The sequence below is a fragment of the Podarcis erhardii genome, assembly GCF_964252035.2.
Source record: "Podarcis erhardii genome assembly, chromosome: 6".
NCBI classification, from domain to species: Eukaryota; Metazoa; Chordata; class Lepidosauria; order Squamata; family Lacertidae; genus Podarcis; species Podarcis erhardii.
The window spans coordinates 83,446,584-83,469,900 of NC_138510.1; the positions used below are offsets into that span (position 1 = coordinate 83,446,584).

Consider the following 23,317-nt stretch of genomic DNA (forward strand, 5'->3'; position numbering starts at 1 on the left):
ATTACGCTGCAGTCTGAGAACCTCAGTGGCTTGACTACATTTGAGCATATTTAATCAGTTTCATGTGGATATCTATTTGGACATCTGGAGGTGTTGAAGGGTTGTTTGGGGGGGGGCTGAGACCCTCCTAAACCCTAGGAATTCATAAATGGTAGGATTTTGATTATGTGGAGTATGGAAGAGAAGCTTGCAGGACAGCGGTAAAATACAGGTGAAGTTTCCTTTCCAAGCCAGGGCCTCACCTGGGAAAGAGGCATTAACATGACAAAAAGTGTGGATGGCCCATCTAAGAGGAATCTAGAGTGTGGGCAGAGGTGACAAAGGTGATGGGGTGTGCATGTGAGGTGACAACAAGAGTGTCTTTAGCAAGGTGTGCTTGGAAGAACAAAGGGAGAGATCCATTTTTGACAGGCTGGCTGAAGGCAAGCCTGGGGAGATGCTATGGGGAACAAGCCCCTCTTGAGAATATCATCCTCCCTCCCTCCAAACTCAGGTGTAAATATGTGAATAAAGCACATTTCTTAATATGGTTTATTCACATATTCCACCGTGTCACAGTCTCCACAGGAGCACAGACCCTAGTTGAGAGCCAAGACCTCTGGAATCCCATGCATGACTTGGCAGGGATTAGTGTGGTTGCTAACAATATTTAATATAGGAGTCAGTTTCATGTGGATTTCCATTTGGACATCTGGAGGGCTTATTTTAACTTACATACTTAATTTAATATACATGCACAGATGGTCACTGTATCCTCAATGTGAACTAACGGAGGTTTGCTGTTATTGTTAGCAATATTTGCTTAACATTGATGGGTCTCTTTCTTCTTCTCCCCTTCTTTAATTTTATTTAATTCCCCCCCTTTCTATTTTTCTCCATTTTCCTTCTTAAATATGCAATAATAATGATAATAATTTAGTATTTATACCCTGCCCATTTGGCTGGGTTTCCAGCCACTCTGGTTGGCTTCCAACAAAATATTAAAAATACACTGAAACATCAGTCATTAAAAACGTCCCATAACAGGGCTGCCTTCAGATGTCTTCTAAACGTCAGACAGTTGTTAATTTCTTTGACATCTGATGGGAGGTTTGCTTCTCGCAGTGAGGGAACCGCCAGAAGGCCCTCGGTGCTGGACCTCAGTGTCCAGGCTGAACGATGGGGGTGGAGACGCTCCTTCAGGTATACTGGGCCTTCTGACAATGAATGAATGAATGAATGAATGAATGAATGAATGAATGAAATGTCATCCAGCCCCCACTGCTGTTTGGAAATTTCAGTTTTCATATTTGGAAGTAAAACTCCAGATGGTTGCAAGCAGGGTAGGATTCAGTCCCTCCTTTCACACCCACAGACAGGGAAGAATTAGATCTCTCATTTCCCAGTCACAGACAAATCTGTCATTCTTGTCCACAGTCAAGTGGAGAGGTTAATTTTCTCAACACCACCCTGTTGCAGGAGATGATTGTATGGTCAGAATTGACCCCCCACATTTTGTAGTGCCGTATGTATACAAGACAGCACCAGAATGATTCAATGAGGAGTTTCTACTGTGACCTATAAAAACAAAGCACGACCCTTTTTATTTGTGTATACTCCAGCAGTAGGGCACCCCAAAGACACCAGTAAGAAATAATAAGACAGACCAGAGGAGAGATAGTTGTCCACATTTGATCAGTGATGATAGACATTATGACACATGGCTTTGTTGAAAACCACAAAAAGGAAACCACAGGTATTGATGGTAAGAATTTTGATGGTGTTAATATGCCCATAGTCAGAACATTGTATGAACAAATCCAAAATATCAATATAAATCGTATCAACATCTTTATTAATATAATCAAAACATTAAACTTTTTTGCAAGTTGTTTTTAATTATATAATGATTAAAAAAACATTTTTCTGGTGCAGGTTTTATTTTACTTTTTAAGGAACAGAAAATCGCTGTAGTTTAAAAAAGAGCTTCATTGCAATTATGCACCAGTCCATTATTTAGGCTGCACTCCTCACTAGTAGTTCAAACATCTACAGCAAGAAATGTGTGTGCAAATATTTTGCACTAATGCTTCTTTGGGTATATTTGCCCTTTGTTTATTTTAAACTTGTCATATTTTAAACTGTATTTTATCAAAGTGGATCAGACCATTTGATATTGCAGATGTTGCTTCAATGAAGTAAGTTCCCAATTTTAGATCTATGATCTTTTCTGGGATATATATATATATATATATATATATATATATATATATATATTTGGCGGGAGCCAGTATGATTTGATAACATTAAGCATTAAGGATAAGTGATGGATGACTTTTGAAGATCATAACGCTGGATAAAAATGTCGGCCATCGCTTCATTCCATTTGTTCTGTTTCTGTTAAATATGAAACAAACAATGAAAATATAAGGTAACATGCATAGATTTTTGTGTTAAGCATGTATTGCATTTTAACTATGTTTTGTATTAACTATGATTTGTGTAGATACATCTTAATCGGCAACAGAATAGTCTTGAATCCACTGGATCCAGCTGCCTCCTCAATCCCCTGATAGTTTCCTGGATCTGCTGCCTTAAATATACCAGTCTCAAATTTGAGGTTCCCATTTCTTTCAGAGGTAAGGGACAGAATTATAAAATGGTCAGCAAGAGAAAAATAAACATGCAAGCACAGCACCAGCTTCCTACCCTTGCTGGATATGCTGGCAAAATTATGCACAGCTTAACTCCCCACAACTGCTTAGGATTGCCTTGTAAGGTATTTGCACTCTGGTGTCATTGAGAAGGACACCATTCTACTTCTTTTTGGGTAGACATATTTGAACCAGGCCTAACCATCCAACTTCCTTTTCCTAGTCTGCTTTAAATCCATCCTATGCCCATCAAAACAATTACCCTCCCTACCTTTCCATTTTTCCGATCAGCTAAGGTCTTTTGGTCTATGCTTACCAGGCAGCAGAGTCCACTGAAAACCTCTGAGGTAATGGAGGTGGGCACCAAGTAGCTGACATTTGCTCAGCCCATGATGGAGGCAACACATATTTGGGAAATCAGCTAATTTACCTGTTGTCCCTTTTTATTTCCATCTATCCAGACAACGCTATACACATTTCTGGTCATCAATTTGAAGCTCTTTTCTAATAGTAGAGGTCCTTGGAAGGAATCTACTTCTTCTTCTACAAATCAGCCTCAGATTTCAAGGGTTATCCCAGCACAAAGATACTAAATATAAGAATTGCTAGGGGCAAAGGAGGCCAGTTGGGTGGGGAGAGGATTGGTTGGCTGGCACCTATTCTCCCCTCCCCTCGCATAGTTTATCCTTTAGTTTGTGACCTAAAGTCAACATAGATCAAGTTGTCCAGTAAATAGTTTTAAACTAACTGCAACACTTGACAAGAGCTATCTACAATGTGTACCTGCTTAATTCTGTGGGAGCCAAATATAATATGTATGTCCTCTGATCTTCGGGTCTCCTAGACCTCCTGCTACTTCCTCCAAGAGCAGAAAACGGCCACAAGCTCCACCATTCTCTGCAAGCTTCCCCTTTCACCCTGACATTTAAACTGCTGCCTCAGCACACCTAATAGTGTTTTGGAGGATGAAAGCTACGGTGGACATTGTTCCTCAGCTCAGCTTTCAAAGAAGCAGCAAACTTCATCACTCCTTCATCACTGTAAATCTTTGGGATGGAAACCATGAGACCATGAATGCATACTGCCCAACTGTATCTTTTAAGCAGAATATCCTGGAATGATAGAAGCCTTTCTGGCTTCCAATCCCAATCCCACACATCCCATTTTGCTCCCGTGCTTTTGGCTGGGACCAAAAGGCGGGCGTTTTTTGGGGTCCCACACTGTGGCTTGAGTCAATTGGCTCACACCGGAATGCAAGACCCCCCAAAAACCAAAACCAGAAGCAAAGCCTATCTTGCCCCCACGTGTCACTGTTTTACTTCTTCCTTCCATCGCAGCACTTGCGGAAGGTGGCTTCAGGAAGTACGTCTGTGGTACCAGAGGAGGAAGAGGCAGAAGATAGGACAGGGGAGGGTGGGTGGGTGAAGGAATACCAAGACTGGGGTGGTGGGTGCACCAAGAAGTATAGTGATGGGGTAGGTAGAGAGTGCCAAGTTTGGCTGACTGGGGGAGTGGAGGAGCACAGATATGGGGCAGAGAGGATGGCATGTGTGTGGGTGTCCCACTTTTCCCTCCTGGAATGTTGGAGTGTATGTAACTAACGATGGTGACCGGGAGGTGAGACTTGGAAGGCAGTTCCTAGAGCTGACTCAGAATTAAACTCAGTTCTGCATAACTTTCCTTCTTGCTTATCATTTTGGTTGCTGCTGCCATCGACTAGGACAGTGCTGTTAGGGAGGGCCACAGCGACTGGCATTTTACTCCGGAGCCGGGCCCAGGACAAAAGTCAACCAACAATGCTTTCCCATATCTTCCTTCTTTGGGCTGGCAACAGGGATGGGCCAGGAGGAGGAGGAGGTTCTGAAGAGCTGCAGTTGTTTCCAAGTTTAGTTCTTTCCACTTCACATGTTGCGCTTACACAGAGTGTTAATGATTGTGACGTCCTGTTGAAAGGACATGGTGGGTGCTACAAAGAGCTCTATTCCTCTGCCACTCCTTGCAAATCATCATCATCCTTAAGCTTTCCTATAACTTTTAACAGTGAAACCAACCACCTGTCTCCTGGATCCTTGCCCATCCTGGCTTATAAAAGCTAGCCAGGAAGGGCTGGGTGATGGGCTTCGTGGGGTGGTAAATGCTTCCCTCAATGAGGGAGCCTTGCCAAACCCGCTGAAAGAGGCGGTTATTAAACCGCTTCTTAAAAAACCATCTTTAGATGCGGCCACGATGGCCAATTATCGCCCAGTCTCAAATCTTCCATTCTTGGGCAAGGTGATTGGGCGAGTGGTTGTTGAACAACTCCAGGCAGGCCTGGAAGAAGCAGACCATTTGGATCCCTTCCAGTCGGGATTCAGGCCTCATCATAGGACTGAAACTGCCTTGGTCGCACTGGTTGATGATCTCCGGTGGGCTAGGGACAAAGGTGAGAGCTGTTTCCTAGTTCTGCTGGATCTCTCAGCGGCGTTTGATACCATCGACCATAACATCCTTCTGGACCGTCTTGAGGGGCTGGGAGCTGGGGGCACTGTCATACAGTGGTTCTGCTCCTTCCTCCTGGGCCATGTTCAGAAAGTGGTGGTGGGGGATGAGTGTTCAGACCCCTGGGCTCTCACTTGTGGTGTATCTCAGGGTTCCGTCATCTCCCTCATGTTTTTTAACATCTACATGCAGCCACTGGGAGAGATCATCAGGGGGTTTGGGCTGGATATTCATCAGTATGCAGATGATACCCAGCTGTACCTCTCTTTTAAATCAGAACCAGTGAAGGCGGTTAAGGTCCTGTGTGAGTGTCTGGAGGCAGTTGGAGGATGGATGGCGGCTAACAGATTGAGGTTGAATCCTGGCAAGACAGAAGTACTGTTTTGGGGGGACAGGAGGCAGGCAGGTGTGGAGGATTTCCTGGTCCTGAATGGGGTAACTGTGCCCCTGAAGGACCAGGTGTGCAGCCTGGGAGTCATTTTGGACTCACAGCTGTCCATGGAGGCACAGGTCAAATCCGTGTCCAGGGCAGCTGTTTACCAGCTCCATCTGGTACACAGGCTGAGACCCTATCTGCCTGAGGACTGCCTCGCCAGAGTGGTGCATGCTCTGGTTATCTCCCGCTTGGACTACTGCAATGCGCTCTACGTGGGGTTACCTTTGAAGGTGACCCGGGAACTACAACTAATCCAGAATGCGGCAGCTAGACTGGTGACTGGGAGCGGCCACCAAGACCATATAACACCAGTCTTGAAAGACCTACATTGGCTCCCAGTACGTTTCCAAGCACAATTCAAAGTGTTGGTGCTGACCTTTAAAGCCCTAAATGGCCTCGGTTCAGTATATCTGAAGGAGCGTCTCCACCCTCATCGTTCTACCCGGACACTGAGGTCCAGCACCGAGCGCCTTCTGGCGGTTCCCTCACTGTGAGAAGCCAAGTTACAGGGAACCAGGCAGAGGGCCTTCTCGGTAGTGGCACCCTCCCTGTGGAACGCCCTCCCACCAGATGTCAAAGAGAACAACAACTACCAGACTTTTAGAAGACATCTGAAGGCAGCCCAGTTTATGGAAGCTTTTAATGTTTGAAGTATTATAGTATTTTAATATTTTTTTTGGAAGCCGCCCAGAGTGGCTGGGGAAGCCCAGCTAGATGGGCGGGGTATAAATAATAATAATAATAATAATAATAATAATAATAATAATAATAATAATAATTTCTACTACTACTACTATTACTATTATTATTATTAACTTTGTTTACAACAGGACAGAGCAGCATCTAGTTCCTCTTGTTCTTATTGCCACACTTACTTTTTATGTCACAACGTGGAGCAGGTGACCAGCCATTTTTGGTGCACACGGCTTTAGCTTGTTGATTAGCAGGATCATATCCATTATCACAAGAAAATGAAATTTCATCACCTTCTATGAACTTCTGCCAAGTATGGGCATTGAATGTACCATGTGCAAGCAGTATAGGAATATCACATTTTTCTAAAAGCAAAAAAGTAGATATGTTACATCATTGATAGACACATATTTTGGTGATTGAAATACCATTATAACTCTTCTTTTTATACTTAGAGAATATATGTATTTTTAGGATTTTGTCTTTTAAAAATTTGCAGGCATTAGAAAGAAGGAATTAACAATGTGCTTGTTCTGAGGTGACAGGAACGAGACATTAATATGATTCAACCCACCCCTACGTCCATAGCCACTTGCCCAAATGCCAAGATCTTCCACTGATATCAGGGGGTGGTGATCACACAGAAATCTTTTCCATCAGCCCCCCCCCCACTTATGGAACACAATCACCACTACCAAATGGGTCAGCCTGGTACTCTGCTTATTATATTTTTGGTGCCATATGAAGACATTTTCATATTAAATTTTAAAGTTTTCCACTCTGATTACTCACTGTCTAACCATGTTACACATTTTCCTTCCACATCTTTCGGAATAGGCATATTTTGTGTTTGCACATGGCCGTTTCCATTTCTGATCAAAGTTGAGAATGCAAGGGAAATGTGAACTTACTGAAGCATTTTGGTTCTGGACTCCAGCCGAATTTGGTGCATGAACTTCTACCCCATGTTTCTTTATTTATTGGTAGAAAACCACCACGGCAACGATAGTCAACTGTTTGTCCCACCCTTCTTGGAAAATAGTAGTCTTTCCAGTCTTCATAGGTATCAGATAGTTGTCCATTCTCAATCCGAATATAGTCACAGTTCTTTGCTTTGGAGAAGATGAGAAAAAGGTTAAGTCAAACATAAATAAATCAGGATGTTCCACTTGCTATTTTCCTTGGCTGGCTGGTTTAATGGAGGTTGCACATATGGCTCAAGGGTATCAGTGTCTAAATATTATCTGGGTTTCCTCCTTTGGTCTGGTTATGAAAACAGAAATAGATGACTGTGGCAGCAGATGCAGGTGGTCCCCAGACAAGCACTCAGGGTTATGGTGCAGGGAACTCTAATATTTTCGGATGCATTGAATGCTAGTTGTTCATGTTTTGAAACTGCAAAGAGAAAGCTACTTACGAATACATATCGGAGGAGGAGACCACCCCGTCTCTGTACACGTGGAAGTGGCTTGGCGGCTCTGAAGCTGATACCCAGGCTCACACTGTGTTTCGATTGTGTCTTGATATTCATACTGAATCTGATTAGGTTGAAAGTTGCCATTTTCTACTTGTGGTGGGGAGCAGACTATTTCTATGAAGGAATGCAAGAAGGACATTTGGTCAGCAACAAATTTGTCATTTCTGCCAAAGCCACATAATTTTATTTTTCCAACATCTTTCTAACAATCCTTAATTTTACAATATTTTTGAAGATAAGCTTTAATTTTTTTCCAATCTTCTTCCACCGACTCTTCGCCTTGGTCCCGGATTCTGCCAGTCATCTCAGCCAGTTCCATATATTCCATCATCTTCGTCTGCCATTCTTCCCGGGTGGGTAGATCTTGTGATTTCCAGTCCTTTGCAATAAGTATTCTTGCTGCTGTTGTGGCGTACATAAAAAATGTTCTATCCTACCTTTTTCATTTCATTATAGATCATCTCCCAGAAGGTCTTAATTTTTGGGCATGTCCACCAAAGGTGAAAGAATGTGCCCTCAATCTCTTTACATTTCCAACATTTATTATCGGGCAAATGATACATTTTTGCAAGCTTGACTGGTGTTAAGTACCACCTGTAAATCATTTTCATTATATTCTCTCTTAAGGCATTACATGCCGTAAACTTCATATCTGTGGTCCATAACTTTTCCCAGTCAGCCATCATAATGTTATGTCCAACATCTTGTGCCCATTTAATCATAACAGATTTAACCATTTCATCTTGTGTATTCCATTTCAACAGCAAGTTATACATTCTTGATAAATTCTTAGTTTTAGGATCTAACAATTCTGTTTCCAATTTTGATTTTTCCACCTAAAAGCCAATTTTCTTGTCCAATTTATAAACCTCCCTTATTTGATAATAATGAAGCCAATCTCGTACTTTATTTTTTAGTCTGTCAAAGCTCTGCAGTTTTAATCTATCTCCTTCTTGTTCCAAAATGTCCCACTATTTCGGCCAATTTGCCTCCATATTGAGTTTTTTCAGAGCCTTAGCCTCCATTGGTGACAGCCATCTTGGCGTTTTTCTTTCAAGCAAGTCCTTATGTCTCATCCAGACATTAAACAGTGCTTTCCTGACAATATGGTTTTTAAACGCTTTATGTGCTTTGACCTTGTCATACCACAAGTATGCATGCCATCCAAAAACATTATTAAAACCTTCTAGATCCAAAATGTCCGTGTTTTCAAGAAGCAGCCATTCTTTCAGCCAGCAAAATGCTGCTGATTCATAATAAAGTTTAAAATCTGGCAGGGCAAATCCACCTCTTTCTTTAGCATCAGTTAAAATCTTAAATTTTATTCGAGGTTTCTTGCCCTGCCAGACAAATCTAGAAACATCTCTCTGCCATTTCTTGAAACAGTCCATCTTGTCTAGAATTTGCAATGTTTGAAACAAAAACAGCATCCTAGGCAATACATTCATCTTTATCACAGCAATGATAACTTCAATTTTGACCATATTTCTAAATCCTTTTTCACTTCCATCCAACATTTTTCATAATTATCTTTAAATAAATTCACATTCTTAGCAGTCATATTGACCCCCAGGTATTTCACTTTCTTAACCAATGTTAATCCTGTCTCCTTCTGAAACCTCTCTTTCTCAATCACTGTTAAATTTTTCCTAACACCTTAGTTTTCAGCTTGTTCAACTTAAATCCCACAACATGACCAAATTCTTGAATTAATTGCAATACTCTTTAGTACTGGATTCTGGCTCCTGTAATGTCAAAACTAAATCATCAGCAAAAAGCTTTCAATTTATACTGTTTAGCCCACGAGTTGTATACCTTTAACCAATTGGTCCTTTCTAATCATATTAAGCAGAACCTCCAGGACCGATATAAAAAGCAATGGAGAGATTGGGCAACCCTGTCGTGTTCCTTTCTCAATCTTAAACTCTTCTCTAACTACATTATTCACAATTAACTTAGCTTTTTGTTCTGAATAAATTGCACCTATACCATTTTCAAAACCTTGGCCTACCCCCATTCCCTGTAAATTTTTCTTCATGAAACTCCAAGAAATATTATCAAAGGCTTTCTCCGCATCCACAAATATCAAAACTGCTTTAGTGTTAATATTCACTTGTAATTTTTCTAAAATATTAATTATATTCCTTGTGTTGTCTGACAGATGTCTCCCCGGGAGAAAGCCCGCTTGATCTTTATGAATTTCTTCTACCAATACCTTTTTAAATCTTTTAGCCATAATTTCAGCGAAAATTTTGTAATCCACATTGAGTAAAGATATGGGACGGTAGTTCTTAAGCTGTGTCTTCTCTGATTCTGTTTTCGGTATAAGTGTAATGTAGGCTTCTTTCCACGACTCTGGTGCCTTTTCTCCCTCCAGTATTTCATTACAGACTTCCTTCAAAGGCTGTACTAACCATTCTTTCAAAGATCTATAATATCTTGCAGTCAAGCCATCCGGCCCTGGAGATTTGCCCAATTTCATATTCTGAATGGCTCCTTCCACCTCTTGGTCTGTTATTTTATAATTTAGCATTAATTTATTCTCTTGAGAGATTTTTTGTAATCCATTTATTTTCAAAAACCGGTCAATGTCCATTTCTTTCTGGGTCTCCTGTGTATATAGCTGTTTAAAATACTTCTGAAAACACTTCCTAATCTCCACAGAATTCTGTATGTTCTTTCCCTCCACTACCAAATTAGTGATAGTGCTAAGTTTTTGTCTTTTTTTCATTTGCCAAGCCAGCAGTTTCCCGCATTTATTAGCCGATTCAAATGTCTTTTGTCTCATCTGTTTAATCTTCCGTTCTATTTCCTGATTCATCAATTTCATAAATTGTACTTGATGTAGCTTTATCTCTCTCAGGATCTCCTGTGATTTCAGTTTTACCCTCAGTCTCTTTTCTCCTTCCTTTATTTTCTCCATCCCCCCCCCTTTTTTTTCATTTTGGGCTCTCTTCTTAATTACATTTTGCTGTATCAAAAACCCTCTCATAACTGCTTTACTTGCGTCCCAAATTACTCTTTTTTCAGTAGTGGTATTCATATTTATCTCAAAATAGTCTCTCAAGTTTTTTGGGGCCTTTTTAGTCATTTCCTCATTCCTAAACAGAGAGTCATTCATCCTCCATCTAAAGGAACCAATTGGTGTTAATATCATTTCCATCTTTACGGCATTATGGTTGGATCAAGTTTTAGGGCAGATTTCCGCTTTTTTTTTTATCTTCGGGGCCAGTCCCCTAGTTACCCAAATTTGGTCAATTCTTGTCCATGTCATTTTGGCTTCAGAGAAGAAAGTTCCTTCTCTTCCCAAGGGGTTCTTAGTTCTCCAAATGTCAACAAGGTCCATATTGTCAGCCATTTAAAAAAACGTCTTTGGTAATCTGCTATCTTTTGTCACCACCTGTCTCTGGGCTTTATCCATATTTGTAGACACCACTCCATTCATATCTCCCATCAAGATCATATTGTAGTCTAAATAGTCCATTAAAATTTCATACAATTTCTTGAAAAATTCTGATTTCCCCTCATTCGGTGCATAGATACCTACTATCAAAAACTTCTCTCCTTGTAATTGGATTTCAATTGCAACAAATCTTCCTTGATCATCTTTAAATAAAAATTTCGGTGACAGGCTTTCCTTTGCATAAAGTACTACTCCTCTTTTCTTAACTTTATCTGATGAAATAAATTCCTCTCCTAATCTTTTAATTACTCAGAATTTTCCGATGTAGCCTTGTCACATGTGTTTCTTGTAAGCAAATCAGGTCCAAATGTTCTTTTTTAAAGATATGAAATACTCTCCCCCTCTTTTCCGGGGAATTCAGTCCATTAACATTCCAACTTAATGCTTGCAGTGTCATGATGTACTTACTTTGCTTTTCCTCCAACTGCACCCAGTAGTTCGTCTGTATCAGTCGTTGGCGTTGGTTTCCCTTTTTTTGGTGAACTCTTGTCCAATGCTTCTGGCTCTTTTCCAAGTCCTTTCTGCAGGTCTTCTTCATGATTTCCCAAAAACTTATCCTTCTCCTCCACTGATCTTATTTTTATCTTTCTTCCTTTGTAGCTAAAAGATAGGCCTTGGGGGAATTCCCACCTGAAAATAATTTTGTTCTTTCTCAGCAGGGCAACCAAGTCTCCAAAATTGGATCTAAGATCCAAAAGGTGTTTTGGTATATCTTTGAAAATTTCCACTCTTGATTGCAGAATTATCAAAGGGTTCTGGAAATGCAAACCCAAAATTTTGTCTCTTTCTTCTTTAGATTGGAGGGTAATCAAACAATCCCTTATTTTGATCTTCTTTCCTCCTTTTCCTAGTCTGAAAGCCCTCACGATTTTAAAGTCTTCTTGTTTCAATTCCGACTTCCAAAACTCTGCAAATTCTTGTGTCAAGAAATCTGTCAGGGTGCCCTTCTCCAATTCAGGTACAGCTCTAATCCTTAGGTTCGTCTGTTTTTCAACGTCAGTTTATGGTCTTCAATTTGTTTCTGTAGGTCTGGAACCTTCTGTAGGTCTGGAATCTGTTTCCAATTGCGCTACCTTAAATTCCACAGCAGCAGTTTTTTCCTGGGTCAAGGTCGATTCCTGCAAGAATTTCTGAATAGCTTCTGTGTTACTGTTGACCTTTTGCCCCAGACTATCTAATGTTTCTGTATTTAAGTCAATTTTTTTATTTGCAGTATCAACCTTCTTATTTGTCTCCTCAACCCTCTTATTGGTCTCTTCGACCCTCGTACTGAGTTGTAACAAAGTTTCATTAATCTTAGCCAATGCATTCGCTAGAGCATCTTCTGAAGACATTCCACTGGACTTAGATTGTGTTGATACAGTCCCAGATACAATAGGAAGGCCAGCAGTTGATTGCCTTCGCTGCCCCAAGATCTTCCCAGACCTCGTTGTTCTGTCTAAAGATGACAAGTCTACTTTCTCTTTCCCATCTGCCATAACAATAAAACAGCAGAAGAGCCAAGGTCAGTCTCAGATAAGCAATTCCTGTTCACCAGTGGAAAATTCCCCTTGTAGCAATTTCTAAGGGTCCCTCTAGGTGGAAACAGTTGCAATAGTCCAGAAAAGAAATAAATTTCCCTTTTTTTAAAAGACTCCAACCGAGAAAATGAAACAGTTCCAATTTTTGTTACCTTCCAGTTGCTTTTTCTCCCTTTAGCAAACAAAGTATTAAAGCTGATCACAATGTATCTCTCTTGCTGTCAAAAATCCTTCTAATGACAGCTAACACACAGTCTAAAAAGCAACAGTCTTTTTCACTGGCAGACCGTTCCCAGGTTTGAGCGGTGGATTTTAAGCTCTTTCCCTCTCTCTTGCAGGTTTATACAGTCCAAAACCAGCCCCCTTCCTTCCCTGCTTCCCAGGTAGGGGGTTCAGAAAATTATCGAGTTAGAAAACAGTCCTTTTCAAGCGTAATTCCAGCGCTTTAGCTTAAAAGTCTCTTTGCTTTGATCTATTTACAAAGTGGAAGGCGGACTTCCTGTTTAGACCTCTCCGCTTCAGTAGCCAATTAAGTCTCCCCCCCCTTCTTTATAAATAAGTCCAATTTCCCCTACTCACGGGTAGTTCCTTTTATAGTCCAATTGTCCCAGGAAAAAAACAGCGCTCTCCAGCAACGGCCATGCAGCTTCGCTCTGTGGAAGAAGCAACTGACTCACAGCACTGCGCTGCTCACCCCGCTCTGCTCCGAAGCCCGTAAAAGGGTTTCCTTGTGAGTTGGTGGGGGGGCGCAAAAGGTGCCCGCCGAGTCCCACGTTCACAGGTTTCACCGCCTGTGATTCCTGTAGGGTCCCCGCTTCGCCGTAGCGGTACAGACCCGATTCCCATGGAGCGGGTCCCCTCCAGATCAAGGGGAATCGGCCATAAGCTGATGGCGCTGACCCGGAAGTCATTTTGGACTCACAGCTGTCTATGGAGGCACAGGTCAAATCCGTGTACAGGGCAGCTGTTTACCAGCTCCAGCTGGTACACAGGCTGAGACCCTATCTGCCTGCGGACTGCCTCACCAGAGTGGTGCATGCTCTGGTTATCTCCCGCTTGGACTACTGCAATGCGCTCTACGTGGGGTTACCTTTGAAGGTGACCCGGGAACTACAACTAATCCAGAATGTGGCAGCTAGACTGGTGACTGGGAGCGGCCACCAAGACCATATAACACCAGTCTTGAAAGACCTACATTGGCTCCCAGTACGTTTCCAAGCACAATTCAAAGTGTTGGTGCTGACCTTTAAAGCCCTAAACAGCCACGGTCCAGTATATCTGAAGGAGTGTCTCCACCCCCATCGTTCTACCTGGACACTGAGGTCCAGCACCGAGGGCCTTCTGGCGGTTCCCTCACTGTGAGAAGCCAAGTTACAGGGAACCAGGCAGAGGGCCTTCTCGGTAGTGGCACCCTCCCTGTGGAATGCCCTCCCACCAGATGTCAAAGAGAACAACAACTACCAGACTTTTAGAAGACATCTGAAGGCACCCCTGTTTAGGGAAGCTTTTAATGTTTGATGTATTACAGTATTTTAATATTATTTTGGAAGCCGCCCAGAGTGGCTGGGGAAGCCCAGCCAGATGGGCGGGGTATAAATAATATATTATTATTATTAAATCAACATGGGATTTGCAGACATGCACATCCTTAAGCTTTCCTATAACTGTGAGAAGTCCAAGAAAATAATATAATGTACTGGTTGTTCACAGCAGGACAGGGCAGGCTGCAGGTTCTCAGGTTCTATATTGTCAAATTGGATTCCATAAATAACACTTACTTTTTACGTTACAACGTGGAGTAGGTGACCAGCCATTTTTGGTGCACACGGCTTTAGCTTGTTGATTAGCAGGATCATATCCATTATCACAAGAAAATGAAATTTCTTCACCTTCTATGAACTTCTGCCAAGTATGGGCATTGAATGTACCATGTGCAAGCAGTATAGGAATATCACATTTTTCTAAAAGCAAAAAAGTAGATATGTTACATCATTGATAGACACATATTTTGGTGATTGAAATACCATTATAACTCTTCTTTTTATACTTAGAGAATATATGTATTTTTAGGATTTTGTCTTTTAAAAATTTGCAGGCATTAGAAAGAAGGAATTAACAATGTGCTTGTTCTGAGGTGACAGGAACGAGACATTAATATGATTCAACCCACCCCTACGTCCATAGCCACTTGCCCAAATGCCAAGATCTTCCACTGATATCAGGGGGTGGTGATCACACAGAAATCTTTTCCATCAGCCCCCCCCCCCCACTTATGGAACACAATCACCACCACCAAATGGGTCAGCCTGGTACTCAGCTTATTATATTTTTGGTGCCATATGAAGACATTTTCATATTAAATTTTAAAGTTTTCCACTCTGATTACTCACTGTCTAACCATGTTACACATTTTCCTTCCACACTTTCGGAATAGGCATATTTTGTGTTTGCACATGGCCGTTTCCATTTCTGATCAAAGTTGAGAATGCAAGGGAAATGTGAACTTACTGAAGCATTTTGGTTCTGGACTCCAGCCGAATTTGGTGCATGAACTTCTACCCCATGTTTCTTTATTTATTGGTAGAAAACCACCACGGCAACGATAGTCAACTGTTTGTCCCACCCTTCTTGGAAAATAGTAGTCTTTCCAGTCTTCATAGGTATCAGATAGTTGTCCATTCTCAATCCGAATATAGTCACAGTTCTTTGCTTTGGAGAAGATGAGAAAAAGGTTAAGTCAAACATAAATAAATCAGGATGTTCCACTTGCTATTTTCCTTGGCTGGCTGGTTTAATGGAGGTTGCACATATGGCTCAAGGGTATCAGTGTCTAAATATTATCTGGGTTTCCTCCTTTGGTCTGGTTATGAAAACAGAAATAGATGACTGTGGCAGAAGATGCAGGTGGTCCCCAGACAAGGATGCAGGGTTATGGTGCAGGGAACTCTAATATTTTCGGATGCATTGAATGCTATCTGCTCATGTTTTGAAACTGCAAAGAGAAAGCTACTTACGAATACATATCGGAGGAGGAGACCACCCCGTCTCTGTACACGTGGAAGTGGCTTGGCGGCTCTGAAGCTGATACCCAGGCTCACACTGTGTTTCAATTGTGTCTTGATATTCATACTGAATCTGATTAGGTTGAAAGTTGCCATTTTCTACTTGTGGTGGGGAGCAGACTATTTCTATGAAGGAATGCAAGAAGGACATTTGGTCAGCAACAGATCAAGCAACAAATTCTTTCCCTGGCTAGATATAACTCAGTACATGGGTATGAGCATTCATTTATTATTTGTTAAAAACCAACAAATCTCAAAGCAGCTTACAAAAAAAGATAAAGCGCTCCCTCTGCGCTGTGGAGGCTTTGCGTTGCTATCGCTGAAGCCAAGGAGTCTGCATTCACCCCATAGGACGCACACACATTTCCACTTAATTTTGGGAGGGGGAAAAGTGTGTCATATAGAGCGAAAAATACGGTATTTGCACTCTGGTGTCATCGAGAAGGACATCATTCTACTTCTTTTTGGGTAGACATATTTGAACCAGGCCTAACCATCCAACTTCCTTTTCCCAGTCTGCTTTAAATCCATCCTATGCCCATCAAAACAATTACCCTCCCTACCTTTCCATTTTTCCTATCAGCTAAGGTCCTTTGGCCTATGCTTACCAGGCAGCAGAGTCCACTGAAAACCTCTGAGGCAATGGAGGTGGGCACCAAGTAGCTGACATTTGCTCAGCTCATGATGGAGGCAACACAAAAAAGATAAAGCAATAAAATGATTGATAAGAAAGATTATCAATAATTTAAAACTTAAACAGGAACAACAACCTCTCATTGTCCTTCCATTTCTAACTTGAGTTACCTTTGCATTCAGGATACACAATTGAATCTCCATTGCACTGGATTACAGAAACAGATTGCAAAAGATTTGTTGTAACCATGTAGCCCATTTTACAGGTGAACTCAACAGAACCACCACGTGGTACATAGATGTTTTCAGATATGTCTCCATCCAACCTCCTTTTAATTTCTATCTTCCGATTTTCCATTTCAGCCAAAGAGATTGCACAGGGTTCTGTGAGGAGAAAGAAAATAAATTCTGTTCATGAAGGCACCCAATATATATACCTGCCATCCTATAGGCTGGCAAGCCCATGGAAAGTCATCAGCTGCCATGGTTGAAGAGGAAAGATGAAAAAACAGACGCTTTCCTATTAGGAATTTTAGGTACAGAAATACCAATGAAGCAGAAATGACTTTTTATGCACATGACAACAGCAGTGCGGCTACTTTTGGCCAGGAGATGGAAAGAAGATAAAATCCCGTCCAGAGAAGAATGGTTGATAAAGATGATGGACTACGCTGAAATGGCAAATATGACCGGGAAGATTAGAAACTAAGAATAATATGGAATGGGGAAAAATTATAAATTACCTTGGAGAACACTGTAAAGAACTAAAAACGTTAGCAGGATTGTAACAAAACTTGTAATGTAACAAGTACTGTGGTAAAACATGGCATTTTAAGAAAAAAAAACTGAGAATAATATAAGATGCAGTTGAAAAAAGATTGACAGTGGGACCCATGGAGGGTGGAGGGAAGTCCAGGGATTAGATATGGGGTTGTTAATGTAAAGAGTGTTCTCCTTCATGGAGAGCACGTGTTGCGGTGGGGTCTGCCGAGCCACCCCTCTGTTACCAGGCAGGGTCTCTAAAGATGGCCTGGGGCAGTGATTGGTTCACTGGGTTGCTGGGGTAAAAGTTATGTTGCAATTTTGGTGGGAGGGGTAAAATGTTTAAATACTCTGCACGCAGCCTGGAGCTTTCTCTTTGCTGCGTGCAACGGATCACCCGCCCACCCGCCCTTGAGTAAGGGGTTGTTGCATTGACCTTGCTATGCTTGTCATGGGGTCGTCTGCTCTTGGGGCAGAGGCCTGGTAGGAATTTTGTCCATCTGGCTGATTAGCTGGTGCCATTTGGTTTTTGCCTACTGCGTAGCGAATCGTCACAACTTGTAAGGTTGCAGTTAGGCATTGGTTATAAATTGGTGGAGGAGGGGTTAGGATAGGCTGGGCCTGCCCCTCCATGGTTGCTGCGGAAAGGGAATTCCGTTAAAGGAATCCTGGGGCTTGCCATCTTTTCGTCCAATCCCTGGAATGGGACTAGGCCCGGCAAGCCTTCGGGAAGCATGCGGATGAGAATTGAGGGTCTGTGACTCAGCTCCATTTCTCCCCGACTTGCTTTCCCCCGCGCTGTCTTTTGGTGGTGCCAGGCGGGGGGACAGATAGTCTTAACCAATGCCTAAACAACCACTCACGGTTTTGTATTTAAATAAAGTTGTGGCCAAAATTATGCCAAAAACCTTAAACATATATTAAGTGTGCGTTGTGAATTATTTGGGGGGTGGCTTGGGGACCTCGACACGCAAATTGTAAACTTGAAGAAAAATATTTTAAAAAGAAGAAGAGGAAGGACGATCTTCCTGAGAAAACTTGCAGGCCCTACATCTCACATGGTCTGGTGGAATGTCAGGGAAAGGAGGGGTACCCCCTTTAAAATGGAATAACCATCATCTCACATAACCTTTTCCTTCTTCCTCACTGGGCAAAACTTTCCCACCCTCCAATCCTTCGATTTAGAGGCTCCCACAGAGGCTTTCTGCAGTCACTGGTTTACACAGCCAGAAATGATTTTTTCTCCTAACTACAGTTGGCCCTGGCTTGCTTGAAAGCAGTGCACTCAAAAAAAGATATGAATTAGGTATCTCCCATGCTTTATCTCACATCCTTTACCATGAATTTGCCCCATATGATTCAAACGTCATAGAGAACAGCTGTCTGTACTATTAATGAAACCGGAAGTCAGACAATACAAACAAATGACAGCAATGAATTTCCTTAAATGATATTCTAAACTCACTCATGCAAATAATATAAGCGCTACCTTTGTTCTTACCTAAGCAAACAGGTGCTTTTGTCCAGGTCCCATTATCACAAAAAGTTCTGTTATCTCCTTCCAGAGCATAATATTTTTGGCATTTGAACTGAACTGAAGAGCCAGCCTTGTACTGCTTCTTTGATAAGGTAATAATGTCTCCATTCTCAATAGCAGGTGGGCGGCTACAGTTTTTCCCTCTTTCTGGTAAACAATAAAGCAATAAGAATGATGACTTAGTTCAGCAACCAAGGGCCAAGAGTGAAGAACAGGAAATACTCTCACTACCCTGGAGTATTTATAGTAGGGGGAAAGTCACTTATGGCTCATGTGGTAGCAGCTAGCTACCAAGGTCTGTTGGGGCTTTGACTGCACTAAAGAACTGGTGGACTGAACTACCAAGGCATTAATCTCATAACTGCAATTATGTGATTCGCTCAGAATCTGAAGCATGCTAGTTCTTTTCCAGTATGTTTCATGGGACATGGCAGAAAATGTAGGACCAAGTGATTGGGGAAATTAATCCATTCTGTAGGTCATGCATGTTGGGAAATGGTTTATCAAGGCTAATTTTTTTGGCCCAAACCAGGATTCCAAAGTAATTCACAAGAAACAATAATACAATTAACACAACTTTAAACATTATGAACTACATTTAACAGCATGTGTTAAGCATGACAACTCAGAGCTTTTTTTCCGGCCAGAACTGTGTTCCAGCATCTCTCAGGTGGGTTCCATTGCCTTTATGAGAGAAAAAGTGAGGTATTCATGATGAGTTCCAGCACCTCTTTATCTAGAAAAATAGCACTGGATACACTGATCCTCATCGCCAGAGTGTCTGGGGCAGCCCAGTCATATGGAAGAGGTACAAATAATAATAACAAAACACTATGGACATGCCTTTGGTCCATACATTCATACTAACTGGATACCCAGCACACACAGGCCTATTTCTGATGCAACAGTCCTGGTCCAATCAAACCACAGTGCAGTGGACTGAAAACAAGCACTACAGCCTTGTCTCCATGTGCTTATAGCAGGATACAATCAATTCTGTGGAGGGGGAGGGGTGGTGAAAATTTGTGAACAAATGAGGAAGGCAGCCTTGGAACCTGTGGAACCAGTCAAAATGGGAAGTGTGGTGCCTACAAACCCTTTGGGTATTTGAGTAACTTTTGAACAATTTTTCAAGATGAACAGTGTCTTTACCAGAGATACACGAGGGCAAATCCATGTGCCCATCAAGACACTTCCTGTCCATAGGCACCGTGAGGACATGCCCTTCCCTGCAGTGGAACTGCAACATATGATTATGTTGAATCAGTTGTGTCCGTACTCGGTTCCCAGACAGAAGCAGGTTTTTGGCCTCTAGTTGTTGTTTTGTGACAATACAAGGTGCTGAAAGACAAAAAGGTGGCAATGGGGACACAAGTCAGGGATAATCACTGGTGCTCATTTCTTCATGTGCCCTATTCCGTTTGCCCTCTTTGTACGCTAAGGATTGGCTCACATTTGTCATTGTCTTCAGGGAGGGTTGCCATATCTTGATGAGAAGAAGAAGAAGAGTTTGGATTTGATATCCCGCTTTATCACTACCCTAAGGAATCTCAAAGCGGCTCACAACCTCCTTTCCCTTCCTCCCCCACAACAAACACTCTGTGTGGTGAGTGGGGCTGAGAGACTTCAGAGAAGTGTGACTGGCCCAAGGTCACCCAGCAGCTGCATGTGGAGGAGCGGGGAATCGAACCCGGTTCACCAGATTACGAGCCCACCACTCTTAACCACTACACTACACTACACTACACTACACTACACTACACTACACTACACCACACCACACTGGCTCACACTACACTACACCACACTGGTTCTCAGTGAGCAAAGGAGCAAAGGAGCAAAGGAGCAAAGGAGCAAAGGAGCAAAGGAGCAAAGGAGCAAAGGAGCAAAGGAGAGGACAGCCATGGCTGCTGCCATCCCAAGCTGGGGAAAGAGGCATGTTCCTCTTTTTCCATCTCGGGCTGGCAGCAACCGTGGCATGCGGAGCCGATCCAGGAAAGCAAAAACATTCAAGGAGGGTGCAAAACAGGCTGGTGAGGGGCACAGCTTCTGAGGGACTATTATCTAGGGAGAATACCGAGGCTCGGTTAAAGTAAAGGTAAAGGTACCCCTGCCCGTATGAGCCAGTTGTGTCCGACTCTAGGGTTGTGCGCCCATCTCACTTAAGAGGCCGGGGGCCAGCGCTGTCCAAGGACACTTCCGGGTCACGTGGCCAGCGTGACAAGCTGCATCTGGCGAGCCAGCGCAGCACACGGAAACGCCGTTTACCTTCCCGCTAGTAAGCGGTCCCTATTTATCTACTTGTACCCAGGGTTGCTTTTGAACTGCTAGGTTGGCAGGCCCTGGGACCGAACAACGGGAGCGCACCCCGCCGCGGGGATTCAAACTGCCGATCTGACGATCGGCAAGTCCTAGGCGTTGAGGTTTTACCCACAGCGCCTCCCGCGTCCCTTCAAAGCTTGGTTAGAGAGGCTGAAAAGACCACATTTGTCTCCTGGAGATGAGATTCTCACACTCTGCGTTCAAGTTTCCAGCCTGAAAACACAGCTTTGCATGGAGAGAAGCTATCAAAGGTCCTGTTGGACAATCCACAGTCTAATTTGAAGGTTTTAGTATTCAAAGAGGAGATGGCCTCTTACCCAAGCATTTTGGTGGTGGTGTCCACTTTTGTCCACTGCATGTTATCCACTTGGAGCCTTCCAATGCAAATCCAGGGTTGCAGTTATATTGCACTCTGTCACTTTCAACGTAAACGGCCTTCTCACCACTTCTTATTTCCCCAAAATCAATGTCAGGTGGTTCTTCGCACACTGCAATCATATGTACCATCAAAACCAACTTAATAATAGTAATAGTAATAGTAATAGTAATAATAATAATAATAATAATAATAATAATAATAATAATAATAATTGTAGTAAATTTCATAAATCAAATACAAGCCAACATTACCAACACTTTCCAAAGATATATTTTAAATTTAGTAAATTCTTTTTCCTAACATTTTTTTGGATGGTAATTCATTAATTTCTATCAGTCATTTTGTGAATGGAATTACAAGGCATCAAATACAGAAAAGGATGGTCATAACTGGAATGATCCATGTAGTAATATATCAGCTTCTTTAGCCAGTTGAGCAAAAAAAAAGCACCTAAAGGGTTATGTGTAATTACAAAGGTATGGAGATTATTGCTACATTAAGCATTGTTGATTCCATCACTATCCTAATCCTCAAAGAATCTACCACTATCTTTTATTTTATTTTTAAAATCAATTTTATTAAAGGTTTCCAACCTAACATAGCATAAAATCCCGACTAAACTAATATAAAAGAAAACAATTTAGCATAAGAACAACTAAATACAAAAATAAAATAAAACATATTAATGATACAAAATTATAAATATATCTATGTAGCCCTGGGTCACCGTTTCATCTTGATTTTCACAGATACAGAGTTGAATCCCCCCCCCCACCTGAGAGAGCTTCCTCTTCCACTGCTACTATCAATTGCTTCTTCAGTCACTTCAACACAACATTGCTTCGTCAATTAGCTGAGCAAAGACACTCTAACATTTATGTGTGGGTTAAACCACAGAGCCTAGGACATGCCAATCAGAAGGTCGGCGGTTCGAATCCCCGCAACGGGGTGAGCTCCCGTTGCTCGGTCCCTGCTCCTGCCAACCTAGCAGTTCGAAAGCACGTCAAAGTGGAAGAAGATAAATAGGTACCGCTCTGGCGGGAAGGTAAACGGCATTTCTATGCGCTGCTCTGGTTTGCCAGAAGCGGCTTAGTCATGCTGGCCACATGACCCGGAAGCTGTATGCCAGCTCCCTCGGCCAATAAAGCGAGATGAGCGCCGCAACCCCAGAGTTGGTCACGACTGGACCTAATGGTCAGGGGTCCCTTTACCTTTAAGGGTGAAGGGGAAATATTCTGTCATTAATTAGTTAATATTAAAACCTTATTACATTGTTAGTGAAGTGTCTCTGGTAATCCTTGGAGAACTGCCAACACAAATGGACCAAAAAAATAGCAGCTTTATACATAAAACAGTGCTGAATTAACTTACATCTTTCCACACCTGCTGAATGCAAATGTTTCTCTTATTAATACTGCAGTGACCATTTACCTTGGCAAAAGGTTGCCCTTTTCCACCATCACTCACCATTTTGGGAAGTACAGCATGTCCGCAGAAGAAATGGAAGAAGATAGACCAGCAAGTTCTTCATAGCAATGCTTGTTGCTCACCTTCTTCTAATTTTTCAAATGACTGCCCTTGCAAAAGTCACTTTTGGTTTCACCAGTGGTTCATGGCTCTGAGTTCATGAGAAGAGGAAGAATTACTGGAATGGGGAACATGAACTTTTTAACCCAGCAAGGCATGTTTGCAGAAGGTGGGTCAGTTTTATGTTGCAATTCTGGCAACAGTGGTCGAAGCACTGGCCCAGCCTTTGGTATAGCCCTGGCAATGAGCCCAAGGAAGAAAGAGTCCTTTTTGCAAGTGTTGAAAACTTTTGGGCAAGCCCTTTTAGCCATCTATTAACCTAGTAAGGGATAAATTCAATTCACTTTGCATTTAAAGCCAAATATATCCAATTCTCATTTCACAAAACAACACAA

The 23,317-nt window shown here is 42.1% G+C and overlaps 1 protein-coding gene across 1 annotated transcript; it reads right to left on the minus strand.

Annotated features, from left to right (window-relative positions):
- Positions 1-6,388: 6,388 nt before the first annotated feature.
- On the minus strand, positions 6,389-23,043 carry LOC309343821 (complement factor H-like). The gene is made up of 11 exons (XM_081865900.1): positions 22,863-23,043; positions 21,334-21,504; positions 19,847-20,035; positions 18,659-18,841; positions 16,567-16,779; positions 15,715-15,888; positions 15,209-15,409; positions 14,479-14,661; positions 7,658-7,831; positions 7,152-7,352; positions 6,389-6,605 (listed from the first exon to the last, which is right to left on the minus strand). Exons 1-11 carry the CDS (start codon positions 22,924-22,926, stop codon positions 6,391-6,393), a joined length of 1,968 nt encoding a protein of 655 aa, XP_081722026.1. The 5' UTR covers positions 22,927-23,043; the 3' UTR covers positions 6,389-6,390.
- Positions 23,044-23,317: the final 274 nt, after the last annotated feature.